The sequence below is a fragment of the Myotis yumanensis genome, unplaced genomic scaffold (genome assembly GCF_028538775.1).
Source record: "Myotis yumanensis isolate MYYU_CA2020_CCGP unplaced genomic scaffold, mMyoYum1.0.hap1 SCAF_19, whole genome shotgun sequence".
NCBI lineage: Eukaryota > Metazoa > Chordata > Mammalia > Chiroptera > Vespertilionidae > Myotis > Myotis yumanensis.
Genome location: NW_027223770.1, coordinates 14648323 through 14665129, shown reverse-complemented (window position 1 = coordinate 14665129; position 16807 = coordinate 14648323). Strand labels below are relative to the sequence as shown.

General features: G+C 48.2%; 1 protein-coding gene and 1 long non-coding RNA gene across 6 annotated transcripts in view; one reads left to right on the top strand and one right to left on the bottom strand.

Annotated features, from left to right (window-relative positions):
* The window catches only part of PKNOX2 (PBX/knotted 1 homeobox 2), a 283014-nt gene that overhangs the window by 23667 nt on the left and 242540 nt on the right, over window positions 1–16807 (bottom strand). For all 5 annotated transcript variants that reach the window (XM_070399663.1, XM_070399662.1, XM_070399665.1 and 2 more), the window contains exon 6: window positions 11830–12018. In XM_070399663.1, coding sequence (XP_070255764.1) covers window positions 11830–12018 — 189 coding nt within the window. The remainder of the gene's footprint in view (window positions 1–11829; window positions 12019–16807) is intronic.
* The window catches only part of LOC138997797 (uncharacterized), a 56849-nt gene that overhangs the window by 34911 nt on the left and 5131 nt on the right, over window positions 1–16807 (top strand). Inside the window, exons 2-3 of the long non-coding RNA XR_011469023.1 lie at window positions 1369–1458; window positions 3932–4070. This is a non-coding gene — a long non-coding RNA (uncharacterized lncRNA). The remainder of the gene's footprint in view (window positions 1–1368; window positions 1459–3931; window positions 4071–16807) is intronic.

Below are 16807 nucleotides of genomic sequence, written 5' to 3'. Positions count from 1 at the left end.
AAATGAAAGAAATGGAAGAAAGCAAACTACTGGATATAGAGTTCAAAACCATGGTTATAAGGTTACTCAAGAATCTTCTAGAAACCTCCAAAAAAATGGAAAAGGACCAGTCAGAAATTAAGCATACACTGACTGAAATAAAGAATAACATAGAGGGATTCAACAGTAGAGTAGAGGATTCTAAAAATCGAATCAACGATTTGAAATATGAGGAAACAAAAAACACCCAATCAGAAGAGCAAAAAGAAAAAAGAATCCAAAAATATGAAGGTAGTGTAAGGAGCCTCTGGGACAACTTCAAGCATACCAACATCCGAATTATAGGGTGCCAGAAGAAGAGAGAGCAAGATATTGAAAACCTATATCCAAAACCAAAGAGGACCACAGTAAGACACATCATAATTAAAATGCCAAGGGCTAAAGACAAAGAGAGAATCTTAAAAGCAGCAAGAAAAAAGCAGTTAGTTACCTACAAGAGAGTGCCCATATGACTGTCATCTGATTTCTCAACAGAAACTATGCAGGCCAGAAGAGTGGCAAGAAATATTAAAAGTGATGAATAACAAGAACCTACAACCAAGATTACTCTACCCAGAAAAGCTATCATTTAGAACTGAAGGTCAGATAAAAAGCTTCACAGACAAGAAAAAGCTAAAGGAGTTCATCACCACCAAACCAGTATTATATGAAATGTTGAAGGGTATTCTTTAAGAAGGGGAAGAATAAGAAAAAGAAAAAGATAAAAAATATGAACCAAATGGCAACAAATACATACCTATCAACAATTGAATCTAAAAATCAAAATAAATGAATAAGAAATCGAATGAACAGAATAAACTGGTGAATAAAATAGAATCAGAGGCATGGAAATGGAACAGACTGATGATTCTCAGAGGAAAGGGGGGCGGGGGGATGGGAAGAGATTAAGCAAAGATCTTATAGGCATAATAGGATGGCGATGGCCTTGGGTGGGGGGGGGGGGACCGGGTGGAGGAGGGCAATGGGGGGAGGGGAAAAGAGGGTCAGCAATAAAGATTTTTTTAAAAAGCCACATATTCCAACTTCCTGAGGCACAAATAAGGAGCTAGGGCTCAGACACTCAAGTGCCTCGTCCAAGGTCCCAGCTTCAAGGTGCTCCGTGAGTCACAGGGGTTCAGGAAGTAGTTATTCAATACATAGTTATTACCGATAACCCACACCCAGAGCACAAAGGCAGCGTGGGCACCAGGGCAAAGACAATGGGTCTGGGAACTGGCAAGTCAGGGCCCTTCTGAGGGCTCAGTCCCCCCGTTTTACAGAACATGTCTGCCCAGTGCTGACATCCAATAACCCTGAAAGCCCGAGTCTCACCTATGTGTCTGCTTCAAGGTTCAGCTCCTCTCATCCATCACCCCAGCCAACCATTCTCCCAGGATGTGGACAGAATGATGGTATTTGAAGCTGAAGCAAACTTGGAAGGTGAGTTTAATAGGGAAGGAGGTCCCTCCCTGCACTCGCCCTAAACCTCATGATGACTTTTCAATGATCTCTTGTTTGGTTTCATCTACGCCATGGTGTTCCTCATTGGGTAAGGATATTGGGGGATTTCAAACATAAAAGTTGTCCTGGATTCCCCCCCCCCCCACTCCACCCCAACTATCCAACTATGTTAGAAAGACACAAAATCAGTAAAATGAATACAAGAGGTGTGCCTTGGGATTCAACCAACACACATTTTACTAGCCAGAGGCCAAAGAGTGAGCCATTACCATCAGCAAATACTTCACCTGCTTATTCAAACTCTGGCTGGTTCTCAGCCTTGTGGCTTGGCCTGCCTCCATGCCAGCTTACCCTGTTTGGGTAACTAAGGGCAATGTATGTATTGGAGCAGACCCTTTTCTTTCCTACCCTTTCCTCCTGCTCTGGGTCTGTGCTGGGAGGTAGCCAAGTTCTATCAGCAAAGGAATGGAATGGAGAACGTCAGGGGTGGAGACCTAGGGTAGGGCCAGGCTAGCTGCATCTTAACTGGGCAAAAAAAAAGAAGCAAAATCTTGGCATCCTCGAGGTCCTGGAAAATGATAGTCACCCCTTACATGTGTAAATATGAGCTGATTTACAAACCTGCCTGAACTCTAGGGTGTGTGTGTGTGTTTCTTTTAAAGATCTTAAAATTGGTTTTTAAAGAGAGAGGAAAGGAAAGGGAAGGGGAGAGGGAGAGAGAAAGAAACATTGATGGGAGGGCAAATCATTGATTGGCTGCCTCCTGCATGCCCCCTACAGGGGAGAGAGCCCACAACCCAGGCATGTGCCCTGACCAGAAATCAAACTAGCAACCTTCCGATACATGAGATAACACCCAACCAACTGAGCCACACCAGACAGGACTGGAATGTTTTTAAAGACATAGATTCTCAGGGCCATTGAATCAGAGCCTCAGCAATCTGCACTTTTACTAACCTCCCTCAGGTGATCCCAAAGATCAGATGGGTCTGGAAACTCCTCATTTATCATACACATGAATATTAGAGAACATTCTTTCACATGCTATTTCACTTCCATCTCACCACTCCTCATGTGGTCAGCAGGGGAGAGATTTTCACATTTGCCTGAATAGGAATTGAGGTCCAGAGAGTGGGAGTTATTTCCTAGTCAAGCTGCTGTGCCTCGAACCCAGGTCCCCCGGCTCTGAGTGTAGCCCTGAAGCTCCCACAGAGAGCTGTGCTTTGCGGCCAGACAGCCAGGCTCCCACGTGCGCAGTGATGGGCACATTTAGGCACCCAATAAATCATTTCCCACTTCTTTTGGCTGAAGTCACTCAGCTAGGGAGTGGCACAGCCATGACTGACACCTGTCCCAGGAGTCCCAGGGCTGCTTGCAATAGCAGAGATTCATCTGGGTGCACACCTGCCATGGCGTCCGTCCTTGCTGCATGCCCTCATTCCCCCTCCCTGCTTAGGACGGTCCTGGGCCCCAGGTGCACCCCTGAAGGCGGCGCTGTAGCCCCGACCAGCTTTGGGACTTGACTTCGCAGCTATTTCAGGTTGAATCTGTCTCTATGGAGACGACAGCACTCCGAGTCTCTGGGAACAGTCTATAGGTCTTTCTGAGGAGGGAGCTGCTATGGCAGCTGTGGGAGCCCTTTGGGGAGAAACTGTTGGCTAAGCACACAGTATTATTAGCTTCTCCACAGCCTCCTCTTGGGGATCATCAGACTCCAACCCAGGCGAGGCTGCTCTGTCTAGACCCGCACAGAGCGGTTTCCCCCCCAGCTCCTGAGCTCCCCTAGCGAGGCGAGGGGCACTTCCAGCTCGTCTCACATCTCTGCTCCAAGTGTCCAGAACCAGGGGCTGAAGCTGGTTATCCAGCCCAAGGGCTCTTTGTCTTGTCCCCCCAGGAACATGGCTACATGTTCCCACTTGTGAGAAGCTGCTGGAAGCCTGGGAATCCTGGGTACTTTCCCACCTTCTGTGGTGGGGCCACTCCATCGGACTGGGGAGTTCGTGGCCTCTTACTTCCTAGTAGGTAAGGTTTATTTTCTGGAAGGAAATAAGGCCAAAAAGCTGAACCCTTTCATAGTTTTCCGGAGTGATGTCTCAGAGGGCACGGTTTTGGCTCAGGAATCAGAGGGAAGGAGCCTTCCCAGGCCTCCCGTAAGCCTGGCCTCCTGCTCCTACTGTGCGGTACCCCTGAGACACACAGAGGCCCAGAGCCCTCGGGAGGGGCAGAGCAGTAGGGAGAAGCTTCAAAACGGCAGAGAGCCCAGCCAGTGTAGCTCAGTGGTTGAGCATCGACCTATGAACCAGAAGGTCAGAGTTCAATTCTAGGTCAGGGCACATGGCCAGGTTGGGGGCTCAATCCCCAGTGGGAGGTAGGGGGCTGGCAGGAGGCAGCCCATGAATAATTCTATCATTGATGCTTCTATCTCTCTCTCCCTCTGCCTTCCTCTCTGAAGTCAATAAAGATATTTAAAAACAACAACAATCACCACCCAGCAGAAAGCTTGCAGCCCCCTGGACTCGGCCATGACCAGCTGCAGGGCCCTCGCTCCCTGGGGCCATCAGTCACTCTTGCTGGATCACAGCGGTCACCAGGTGAGTTTTATTCCAAGTCTAATTTTTGGAACAACAGCAACAAAAAGATGACTTGTTTAAAAGAAAGACCTTACGAAGAAAGAGTGAAGGCTCTGTGATTGCCTCAAGAAGCTGAGGGGAGTGGGGGCGGGGAGTGCACAGTGACTATGAACCCTGACGCTGCAGCCTGCAGTCCGACCCGCCGGCCACCGATCCTCACAGTTCATAAAGAAAGAGCTTATGCTGCCTGGGAAGACTCAGCTTCCACTGACTGAAGGAAGACACTCCGGGAATAAACCGTGATGGGAGGAAGAAACGAGGAGTGAAGGCAATAACTGATAGGACAGCTTTCCTTCCGAGTTATTTGAAAGGCTAGAATGTTTATCTTACCTGGATGCCTGCAAAAAGGGGGATAAACTGGATGACTTGCAAAAGTCCCTCCCTCTGAAGACTAGGAAAACCAAGGCCATTCCCTAAGATTTGTGTGGGTGGGTTGAGGGGATAGGGGCCCCAGCTGTCTGCCATCCACACATCGGCCACTAGGCGTCTCTGCTGATCCACCAGCTCAGAGAGGCCCCCCAAAGACTCCCAGGACTCCAGGAGGGCGCGAGTCTGACTTGCCAGGGTTGGGATGGGGGAGATGGTTCTGAGAGCCCCGCATCTGTGGAAAGCTCTTCCCACGGTCCAGCCTCTGACTCTAATGCTTCCTGTGGCCAGATGCACTGGACCAGCGGCTGCCAACCGGTAGTCCGTGAGGCCTGAAAGGTTGGTGACCGCTGCACTGGATGGATGGCACAGTGCTTTTTTCTTACACATGTGTCTTATTTCCCTAGTTTGGTTGCAGGTTTTTTTGTGGGTGTTCTTGTTGCAGGTTTTTTGAGGGAAAGCGGGGTCTATCTTTGAATTCCCCCAAACTGCCTAGCAAAGTGTTGGGCACATGGTAGATGCTCAATGAATATGTGGCATGCCTGGGCTTTGGCCTGAGATAGGATGAGTGTGTGCCTTAGTGGGTGGGAAGGTTGCCACTGTCCTCAAACACCCGTTCCTGGCAGTGTCCCTTCATTCTGGCAGCGCCAACGTCCTGTCTTAAGCCCAAAAAAGCTGCGTTCCCAAACTCAGGGAAGCCAATCACATGTAAACAGCCACCTAATCCTGTTCTTATTCCACTGCTGTGGGGGCTTTCGTCTCAAGGAAAGGCACTCTGGCCTGTGGGGACATGGAACAGCTGCAGCTCTTAAGGAACATTCCTTCGCAGAAGGAGGCCTGCTCAGGTTTCACTGGACTGGCGGGAGGGCCGCCTTCCTGGTCCTGGCCCCCTGAGCTGGAGGGCTGGGGTAGGAACTGGCAGGAGGGATAGCTTTAACGCCTGAGGCAGGATTTAGGCAAGGTAACTCCCAGAACTCAATTTCCTGTCACTTTGGTTTTGGGGTGCCCCCTTTTCATCTCAGTGGTGATCTTGCAGATAGGGCACCTTCTCCTACCCGCTCCCACCGGGAAGACTCGCTGGTCCCACCCTTAGGGTGCTTGGCCACTGGGCAGAACTTCAGGGCCTGGCTGAGGTGACTGCCCCACCCCCCTGGCCTCCTGCTAATCTTGCAAATGCAAACTCCTTGTGTAGGGCAATAGACAAGTCCACCTTCCCCAAGGAGGGAAGCACTGATTAGGCCCCCGTTTTCTTAGGGGCTCACACAGCTGGAGTGCATCTGGTTGACCAAGCCCAGAATCTCAGTATTCTGTTCACTTTGTACCTCTCTTCTCCCTATTTTCAATAGATTAGCAAATCCAAATTCTTGCTTCCTAATTGGGTTCTTCCCCCTCTAGTCTCTAAATCCCGGAGCTACAGCTAAGCAGGGTGGCGCCTCCCTATGCAGGCCCCAGGACCTTGGTGCTCCTTCCTGTGTGCCACAAAAAAGTAAAAGGATTTATTATAAGCAGAACATCGACCTGGAGTGACCCATCCCACACTCTGCTGCTTATTAGCTGTGTGACCTTGAGCCAGTGTCCTAACTTCCCTTTCCTTGGGTGCAACATGGAGAAAATAATGTGCACCTTGTAGCCTGTGTGTGAGGAATAGAGGAGATGGTACATGTAGAGCACCTGGTACACAGGTAATGGTTGACGTTCTCCCCTTTCTCTGCCACGTCTTCTTTGAGCAACACAAGAGGTGGCTGGATACTCAATTAATGTGTCTCCATCATGTCTCCAAACTTTACCCCATTGCCTACACTCTCCTCTACCTTTGAAGTCTTTGGTAATTGTGCTAGTGTAGGTGGCTAGATATTAATAAAGAACGGGAGCAAAGAGAATCAGACTTTGAGCCTAATAAACGAGGGAGCGGAATCAAATATTGGGCCTGCTTCATGAGGAAGCTACAGCATTCACAGGCTCATTCACACTCCTCTGCCCTTGGGGCTTAAGCTTTGGGTAATCCCAGAGCAATCCCCTAACCAGCAGGAAGAGTCTGCCCCAGGGGAACTGCCAGTCAGGTACTGGATTTTGGGGGAAGGAGGAGGGGAAATTGCTCTGTCGGGTGCAAGCCCAATGAAGCGAAGATGGCCCGAGAGGAGGTCCTTCTACCTTAAGGCATGTGCAGTAGAGGCCAAGATGGGACTATAAAGGGGAGGAGCCTAGCCTGGGAAAAGGAACAGATTGGCTAAGGAGCAAAAATCCCCAGAAGATCTAGGAAATGAATTAGTTATGGGGGGAGGACCCATCAGAAGCCCCTGAAAAATTGGGAAGTTGATTGGTTTGAAAGGATGCCTAGTCCTTTCCTAGCCTGAGATAATGTAATCCAAGCTTAACAACCCTCTCCCCACCCCCACCCCCCTCACTCCCGTAACAGGCTTTCACCCCATTTGTTCCTACTTTCTCTCTCCATAGCAGCCATGCAGCCCTAGCAGCTGCCTGTGGCCACTGTGCAGACTCCAAGCACAGGTTCCAGGCGAGAGCCTGGGTATAGCAACGCAGCGCCTATCTGAGCGCAGCCGGAAAAAGAGACTAAGGCAGCTGGAAGGGACCAAAGACTGAACCGAACTAAGCCTTGACATGGGCTGAACCGATGGCACAGAATTTTGGGCTGTGGCCTTTCTTCTGGGCTTGATGAAGACGAGGCTGGACTTTTTCCTCAGCGGGACAGACAGAGATGAGTCACGCGGGGCAACTTTCCATTTCCATCCCAATAAATCTCTCCACAACACCTCAACCTCTCATGCCTGGGTCCCCAGAAACGCTGGTCTCAGGGCTCTGTGAAAGGACCCCATTTTCACTTCCGACAAGTAGACATCATTATTAGCTTCTTGCAGCCCTTTTTCTATCGTTGGAACTCAGCTGGTTCAGTAGGTGTCTGAATAGATGCCTGATGCATGAACGGCTGCTCCTTCTCACCAGGGATTCTAAAAAGTGATCTCTGTTCCTTACCTTCTCCCAGACTTCTCTCTAGCTGGGAACACTCACCTTCAGAGATCCCAGAGAGCCTACTGACCCCCACTCCTCCCCCCTCAAAAGGCCTGAAATACTTCCTCCTCTAAGAAGTTCTCCCAAGTCCAGTGAATCTCCAATATCTCCAATCACAGTGGGCCAAACCTTCCTGCTGCCTGTCTAACCCACTGGCTATGAGGGTGTGCAGGTTGGGCCTGTGCTCTCCCGGGGGGAGGAAGAAGGATGCTGAGTGGTGACTGGGCAACCTCAGGCCACACACGTGGTTTGCTCAACTCAGACCCTGTCCTGCAGCTCCTCTTTGGCAGCTCCTTTCCTGCCCTTCCCCAGTACTCCCTTCACCCTGAGCCTTCCATGGCTCACACAGGCTAGCTCTTCAGATGTGACCCATAGTCCCTCTTACTGGCCTAGTTTGGTGTGTACAGTAAGTGCCCTGCAAATGCTTGGCGACTGAATGAGAACCATGGCTCAGCCGGGTTTGCCCTGGCATAGAGCTGAGGTTTAAATCTCCATGGAGACAGAGGGATGGATTTCAGGTCAAATTAATACCTGGGCAAGGTGGGAGTTAGGTTCTCTCCAGTGGATGGTGTGGCTTGTGTCATCTAAGACAGGAGAACCCTGGGTCAGAGTCTAATATGAGCCTTCCTGCTGAGGATGCTGCCCCTGTAAGAAGCCTGGGCTCTGAGGAGCCTGGACACCTGATGTCAGGCACAGGCAGTGGAGGATGGCTTCCCAGGGACGAGGAGAGAGTCCCTGAAACTTTTAGTTCTGCAGCTGGGTAGTAGCAGCCTCCCTCACTCCTCATCCCTGTTGCAGCCCCAAAGAGAAAACTTGCCAAGCAGGGAACATGCCCTGACCCCACAGAGCTGGATGGGGGCACAGTATGATATCGAGGAGGTGGTGAGGGGGACACATTTGGATTAAAGAACATCTACTTTGCAACACAAGGCTGAGTGATTAGCATGCGGGGAAAACCATGAGCCAGCAGTTTGCAACAAAGCTGGCAGGCTGCAGGGATGTTGATCCCCAGGATCATGTTCCAGAGTGAGACACCCCTCCAGGCCAGGCTGGCACTCAATGGCTAGTTCGGGGTTGGGGGATTAAGATCGAACCATGACGAATGTGTACACACACGCTCGCGCACTCACATGCGTGCACACACATGCATGCACGCATACAATTGTTTTCTCTCTCCTCTCTGTACTGGCTCCTGTGCCCGAATCTCAAGGCTCCCTCCTCCACTGGAAAGTCTCTCGGGAGCTGGGTCGCTCCTTCCTTGGAAGGCCCATGCTAGCCACAGCCGACTCAGTGAGACCAGGGACGTGGATGAGGATAGCACATGGTCCAGCTCTCCATACACCTCGGACTTGGCACTGACCCACATCCTTCATCTCAGATCGCTGCCGGTCCTCCTTGCATCTTTCCTGCCTCTGCCTTTCATCACCTCACTCCCCTCCCCAGGTCTGAGTCTCTTCCCTTTTCCTCCAATCCTCTAATTCCTCCAAGCCTTTCTCTAACTCCCTTTTGAACAAGACCCTCGACATCTGTCTTTCTTTCCTTTTCCCTTTCTTCTATTTCTCCTTTCTCCTCTGGCTTTCTCTTGCCATCTTTCTCATCATATTACTCCTTTTGACAGATACTTACTGGCCGCCTCTCATGCACAAGGCCCAGTGACAACGGCCGCTGGGCATGGGCTATAATAATATATAAAATACTGTCTCTACTCAAATCATGGTTGTGATCTAGGAGAGGAAAATGAGGCGTAGGCACGTGATTATAATATAGAGTCACACGTGCTATTACCACACAAATGGCCCAAAGTGCTCCAGCTATTAGTTGGGAGAGAAAAGTCCATTCTGGGTAGAGTGCCAGGGAGGCTCCCCTGGGAGGGCAGCCGTGTTACTGCCCTTGGGGAAGAGCTGGATTTGGTCCTGTAGAGATGTGGGGGCGGCACCAAACAGATGAGTGTGTGCAAGTGTGTGATTGTGTGCATGTATGATCATTTGTATGAATGCATGTATGCACATGTGTACATATGTGTGATTATGTGTGTGCATGTGCGATTATGTGAGTGCATGTGTGCAATTGTGCAATTGTGTGAGTGTGTTTGTGTGAGTGTATGACTGTGAGTGCATGTGAGTGTATATGATTGTGTATGTGCATGTGTGTGTGTGAGGGAGGCTGAGGACGGCCAGAGCAGGCTGGAGAGCAGGGTAGAAAGCCCTGGCAGCAGCCTGTGTGCAATCACCTTATTTACCACTGGCGCCTGGACTAAGTAGGTGGTGCTGTAGAGGAAACGAAAGGAGGCCGAGTTTGGGAAATGCCTCTCTTTCCTGCTGCCTTTGTTTCTGCCGATTGTTTCTTTCTGAGTGGATCAGAGCCTTTCTGCAGTGGCCGCCTCAGGGCCCGCTTCCTGGCGGTAGAGATCTGATGAGGGTCATGATAGGAACCAAAGTGCTTCCTCTCTCCTTGGATCTCAGAGGCACCGAATGCGGGGACCCCAGGGGCTGGCTTCACAGCCAGCGTCTGAGACCTCGCTCATCCAGAGCCCACTGCATCTCTGCCAGCTCCACAATGACCCTGCTGCCCAGACCCACATGTCAGCCTCAGGACCCCAACCCTGAGGGGCCGTTGTGACTGCCCAGCCCCCTGGCCTCCTCCTGTCCCCACCGTCCTGGTGCACCCCCAACACCAGAGCTTGGGGTAGAGTTGGGAGGGCCCAGGAGGGGAAACCCAGCACGTCTCTCAGGACCTGATTATTTCCAAAGACTGTGCTAATTTTCTGATATGATCCTCACATCTCTGTGAGGCACTAAACCCTCATTACTTTTCCTGACCGATGCATTCTAATTAGATCAACACTTAAAAAAAATTCACAATAGCCACAGGATGGCTTTCCATCTCATTAACTCCTCACTTATTATTTTCATGAAAATTACTGATAAAAATGTGCATCTCCATTTGGTGAGGCCTCACAGCCTCCTCGGCGCCTATCTTGCATCTCTCCCGTCACCCGGGCTGCGCAGCGTCGCCATGGTAACCCACAATAATAGAAACTAATAAATTACAAACGAGATGCTCGTTGAGCAATTATTGTCCTCTTTTATGCAAGTTTCTTGCTAATTTTGATCATAAGGGAAAGTACAATAAGACTCTGAAGGAATGAGTCTATTTCAAGAGAATATTAGCAAGCAGAAGTCTGGGCGGCTGTTTTCAGATCTGTAATAAAGTGATTTGGTGATTCCAAGCAATGGGAAGAGGAAATAAACTTCTTGCCTCGTGCCCCGTGCACGGTCGTGTCCCACAGAGATCCCACTGGGGTGGCTGGATGTGGTACTTGTTGTCAAAATGTGCAAGGCATGCTGGCCTGTCCCTTCTCCTGCCTCTACCAACTTAGATGGTATGTATTGGTCCTTAAAACTTAAGGATTGAAAACGACACCTTTCTTAGGCACTCTTTCCAGCTCCTCTCACTAATCATTCTTTTTTCCTCCCACCAATCATTCTTGGAAGTTTTACCTGTGTCCCCAAGCCTGACTGTCTTATGAGCAGAGGCCACTGTAAACCTCCTGGGGACCCTCCCATGGGTCTGTCCTGGACTCGGGAACTCGGTGGGAGAGGAAGAGGTCGGGAAGCCTATGGCTCATGTGGGTACCAGTGAGTATGATGGAAAGGCTTCACCAGGCAGCTTTCTCAGTTGGTAGGTTCTGGGAAAATATTCTGCCCATTCTCACCCTGAACACACAGCCACTGTTTCCACATTCCCCAGTTCCTAGGATGAAGGTGGCAGGTGACCCTTGAGAAACGGTGACTTGAGGTGACACTTACAGTGGCCCTGAACCTTAGGGAGACAGATGGGCCTGGGAAGGATGACCAGGGAGAAACGCCTCAGGGGAAGCAGTCTTCATCTACTAGGTGGGCAGGATTCAGGACCACTTCCCCGAACACTCCTCTCAGGAAACCAGGGGCTCAGTGAGCCTTCTCGAGAAGTCCATGGGCTGGGCTGGGCCCTTTACCACCTCTGTCCCTGCCTCACCCTCCAGGAAAGCATTCCATCTACTTGACTCTTATGCTCATTCCTCAGCCAAGACGCCAAGAATCACAATCACATTGTCCCTCTCAGCTCTGGTCACCTCCTAGGCATCACTACTGCTCTGTCGTGGTGAGCAAGTCAGAAAGGGACTGTGGTGCTTGATGAACAGGAGGAAGAGTTGACCAGAGTAGGAGCCTCCCGGGGAAAGGATCCAATGAGTCTAATCCATTGTCCTACGTCACCAGGACCTTCGGACCTTCCTACATCTGGCTTTTCCTAAGGCCTAGGAGGTAGGACCCCGCCCTGTGGTTACCTGTGAGTGAAGATTTATGGAGGGCTGGTTGGGGGAGTAGGGTCCCCCGAGATCATTCCTGAGCAGGTTGTCGCTGTGCATCTTGGTTTTGAGGCAGGTGATGTAACGGTTACAAAAGTCCTTGCAGAGTTCATTGACTTTCTCCAACTCCAGCAGATGGATTCTCAGGACCTGGATTGCCTTCACCATCTGTGGGGAGGGAGGAGAGGTGAGCCCAGGTGTTTATATCACATCCCCTTGCTGCCTCGACCTCCAAGCCCCAGGCACACCACGGGACAGGAGCCCATGCCCCGCCCTAGGTATATGCTTTCTCATCCACATGGTTTGAATTCTCATGACCTACTGCCGATCGCTTGCTGCCTTGAGCCCACTGTTGTCACAGCTGCTCTTGGGCAGTGGTGGTATTCTGAGAGCGGTGCTGGCCTTAAAGGTAGAAGACCAGGCCCCCAAACCCCAGGCCTGCCATTTATGATCTGTTTGGCCTTGGGCAATTACTTAAGCAATCTGTGGCTTACTGTCTGACAAACAGGGATAAAGACATCCTCCCTAACAACTGTGCAGGTTGGTTAAGAGGGTCCTATGAGTAGATGCACAAGCTGCAGAGTGAAGCCTGAATGAGGGTGAGGGAGATGAGATTAGAGTTCCTTGCAAGTGCCTCAGGGGTCAGGGACTGTCTATTCTTAAATAAGCCTGCTGAGTGCATCACGTGACACAGGTCACTTTGCAGATGCTCATTGATCCTCGCTGACGGAGTGACTTAGCTAGGCCTTGGAAAACCTAACTGTGGTGGCCTTTTCCGTGACCTTTGGGTTGGACGTGTACCTGTCACCTCTTCAAGTGGACAGTCCTAACCTTTTCATGGCAAGAAGCTATTTCTCAATAGAAATTTTTCTCTTTATCATTGTTATTATTATAAAGAGAAAGTGTATGGGATGTATGGAAAACAGAGGATGGAAAACAACAATAAAAATTGCCCTTGATCCAATCATCCTAAAACAATGATAAATGTTCTTTTTCCACATGCATGTATTTTAACACAGTTTTAGTCACATGTGCATACAAGTTTGTGTCCTGTTTTGCCCTTAGTTTACCAGTTGTAGTTTTCTAAGTGGCAAAATTGTTCTCTCTGTTCTCCCTTCTAGACCATGATCTTCTAGAGGCAGGAATGGTGTCTAATTTGCTCACTGTGTTATCCTCAGCACCAACACATGTGTATACTGATTAAATGTTTATTGAACGGGTGGAAGTTATTTAGAAAATATATTTTCTATTTTTTTTATTGATTTTTAGAGAGGAAGGGAGAGGGATAGAGGGATAGAAACATCGATGAGAAACATCGATCAGCTGCTTCCTGCACACCCCCTACTAGGGTTGGAGCCCACAACCCGGGTATGTGGCCTGACCAGGAATTGAACCGGTGACCTCTTTATGGGTTGATGCTCAACCACTTAGCCACACTAGCTGGGCTGAGCAAATATATTTTTAATTGTTGCAAATTATTCAATGTGTGCCCTATTTAATCAATTCCTTACCTGGGGGCATTTAGATTACTTCCAATTTTTCAATTTTATAAAAAAATGGTATAGTGACTAAAATCTAAAGCTTATAGATTTTATTCATGTTTCTGCATTAATTCCTTAGGGTGAATTCCGGGAAATGACAGGAAAAACTGCTATGGGCATTGTTTAGGCTCGCGATCAATATCACCAAGTTGCTTTTCAAGTAAGGGCTGTTTGAATGGTGCTGGAGCAACTGGACATCCACAAGCGAAAAGGTGAATCTTGATGTAAATCTCACATCTCACATAAAAATAAACTCACATGGATCAAAGAACTAAGTGTAAGACATGAAACTATAAAACTTTTAGGAAAGAAAAAAAACACAGGAGAAAATCATCAGGACCCAGGACGAGGCTTACAGGGCTTACATTCGACACCAAAAGCACAACCTGGAAAAGGCAAACTTGGTAATTGGACCTCATCAAAGTGAAAAGTGTCTGCTCCTCAAAGACCCCGAGGGGAAGAAGAAAGGACAAACAGGCCAGGAGAAAATGTTTGCAAACCGCGTATCTGACAAAGAGCACATCTAAAATCTATGAAAAGCTTTCAAAACGAAACAGTAAAATAACAAGCAATCCAATTAGAACATGGGCTAAAGACAGCCTCAGACTTTGCAAGGAAGAGGATATGCAGATGGCAAATAAGCACATGAAAAGATGTTCAATGTCATTAGCCATCAGGGAAATGCAAATTAAAGCCACAATGAGATATCACGACACGCTTACAAGAATGGTTAAATAAAAAGGAGTGATCACACCAAATGCTGACGAGGGACAGGACACTGGATCCTTCATACATTGCTGGGGGGGTGTGTAAAAATGGTTCCGCCCTTCTGGAAAACCTCCTAAGAAAACTAAATCTATGTTTACTATACAGCCCAGAAATTGCACTCTTGGGCATTTATCCCAGAGAAATAAAAGTGTGTATTTTTTTTTTATTTTTTTTATTTTTTTTATTTTTTTTTTTTATTTTCCTCTTAAAGTATTACAAAGGGTATTACATAAGTATCCTTTCCCCCCCCCCCCCAATAAAAGTGTGTATTTACTAGTACACAAAAACCTTATTTCTAATAGCCCCAAACTGGAAAAAACAACAAAATATACTTCGGCAGGTGAATGAATAAAGCAATTGTGGTACATCCATATCATGGACTAGTACTCAGCAACAAAAAGGCACAAACTGTTGATACACTCAAAAACTTGGGTGGATTTCAAGGAAATTATGCTGAGAAAGAAAAACCAGTCTCAAAAGATTATATACTGTAAGATACCATTTATGTAACATTCTTTAAATGGCAAAATTAGAGATGAAGAACAGATTAATGGTTGTGGACAGTGGGGTGGGAGAAGGGCAGGAGGAATTGCTCAGTATCTTGACTACCATAGTGTGTACATGAATCTACATGTGTGATAAAATTGCACAGAACTACACACACACACACACACACACACACACACGGCCGTAAAACTGATGGAATCTGAGTAAGGTTGGTGGATTGTATTTTGTCTACTTCCTGGTTGAGAAACTGTTCTATACTATAGTCGTGAGAAGGGAATCGGGACCTTTCTGTACTATTTCTTATGAATACATGTGAATCTCCAATTATATATATATATATATATATATATATATATATATATATATATAAACAAAAAGAGTGGTGCTCAGTGGTTAGAGCGTCTTGGGTTTGATTCCAGGCCCTAGTTGGGGTGCAAACAAGAGGCAACCAATCGATGTCTCTCTCTCACATTGATGTTTCTCTCTAGTTCTTCCTCTCTCCCCTCTACTCTCTCTAAAAAAAAAAGTCAATGAAAAATACCCATTGAGGATATCCAATAAGGATTAAAAAGAGAAAGAGAGAGAAAGGGGGGGGGGGGGCTTATTGCTTTTGGAGAGCCATTTATGTTGCCATAAGTAATATACAAGAGTCCCTGTTTAACCCTCCCCTCCCACTTCTGGCTGGTATTTGGATGCCCAGGGAAACAAGGAGGGAATCTCTTGCAGAGAATTCAGACTTCTGCTGTGCAGAGAGCTGCCAGTGCCACACCCCTCTCTGAGCCTCATTGGCATTTCAAGTGGAAAGTGCCTGGGTTGGCATTTGAATTGTCTGATGGGCAGGGACTATACTCAACTAATTAAGGGCTCTTGGAGTTATGAATTAGACTAAGTGTCACTCAAAGGCTGAAACCAACAATTTTGGGTCTTCACGCAGGGCTCAATCACAGGGTCTTGTCCTAAGTGCTCCCTCCATGGGGCTGAGCTGATGGAGCCTGGGCTCTCCCAGGCACAGAGAATACTGACTTTGGTATTGATTATTTGAACTAAAAAATGGGGTTAGGCACTGAATAAATATTTGCTCTTGCCCGAATTATCTACTTGACTTTGGCCATGAAGATCTTGTTTTGTATCTAGAGTAATTAGCACAGTACAAGGTGTTTATTAAATGCTCACTGATCGGTAACAATACCCAAACATTTCTTATTTTATGCCCCAGTCCCTGTACTAGACCTATGGCATGCCTTATCTTATTTACCTCACAACCACCTCCGCATTTTATAGTTGGAGAAAATGAAGCCCAGAGGTATTGTTTACTTGTTTAGAGTCACACAGCTGGTAAGCGACAGAGCTAGGATGTGAAGCCAGGTTGCCTGTGTTGCTCTGCTCTCAATCCCGGCCCTTGGAATTTATGTGTACAAAATGGCAGTTTAAAGGTGCATGGTTTAGGGAGAAAGTGACTCAGTGACAGGAATTATGGGATTCCAGAAAAACCAACTAGCTTTGGGGATATTGAAGTTATTTCCAGATCCCTCCCTGGCAACCTCCCCTCATTCAGCTGCTCTGACTTCTCTCTCACTCCTGGTCTAGCCCAGGAGTCAGAATCCCTCACCCACGCAGGCGTCTGCTTCCCCATATGGAAGAAGAGGAGTGGGCTGCCAGGTGCCTCTGATGTTCTGACTCTGAGCATCACCAGGACTCCTGCCCTCAATTCACGGACGGCGTGGAAGGGGCACTGGGAGACGATCTGGCCGCCTGTGGTGAGCAGAAGGGCCAAGCCTCTAGGACACAGGCTGCGTGGTCTCCATCAGAACCTCATCATGCCAAAGCTCTCTGTTCTCTCAACCTGCTTGTTGAATTCTTCCATGAAGTGACCAAATTCTCTCCTGCCTTAACAGAAAGCGCTTGCTCAGCCTCCTGTGGGCACCAAGAACATCTAGTGCTTCTATCAGCACCGGCTCCCTTAATTCAATGTTATCCAATCGACGTGAATATTGTCTCACAACGTGCCATAGGCTGGAGAAAGCACCTGCTTTAATTGGAATAAACTGTCCAATTAGCTATATCTTTTCCAGGCAACGGAATCCTGGTTCCTTCAACCTTTCTTCTTTTCCCCTTTTCTCTCTTCCTTCCCCCCTTTCTTC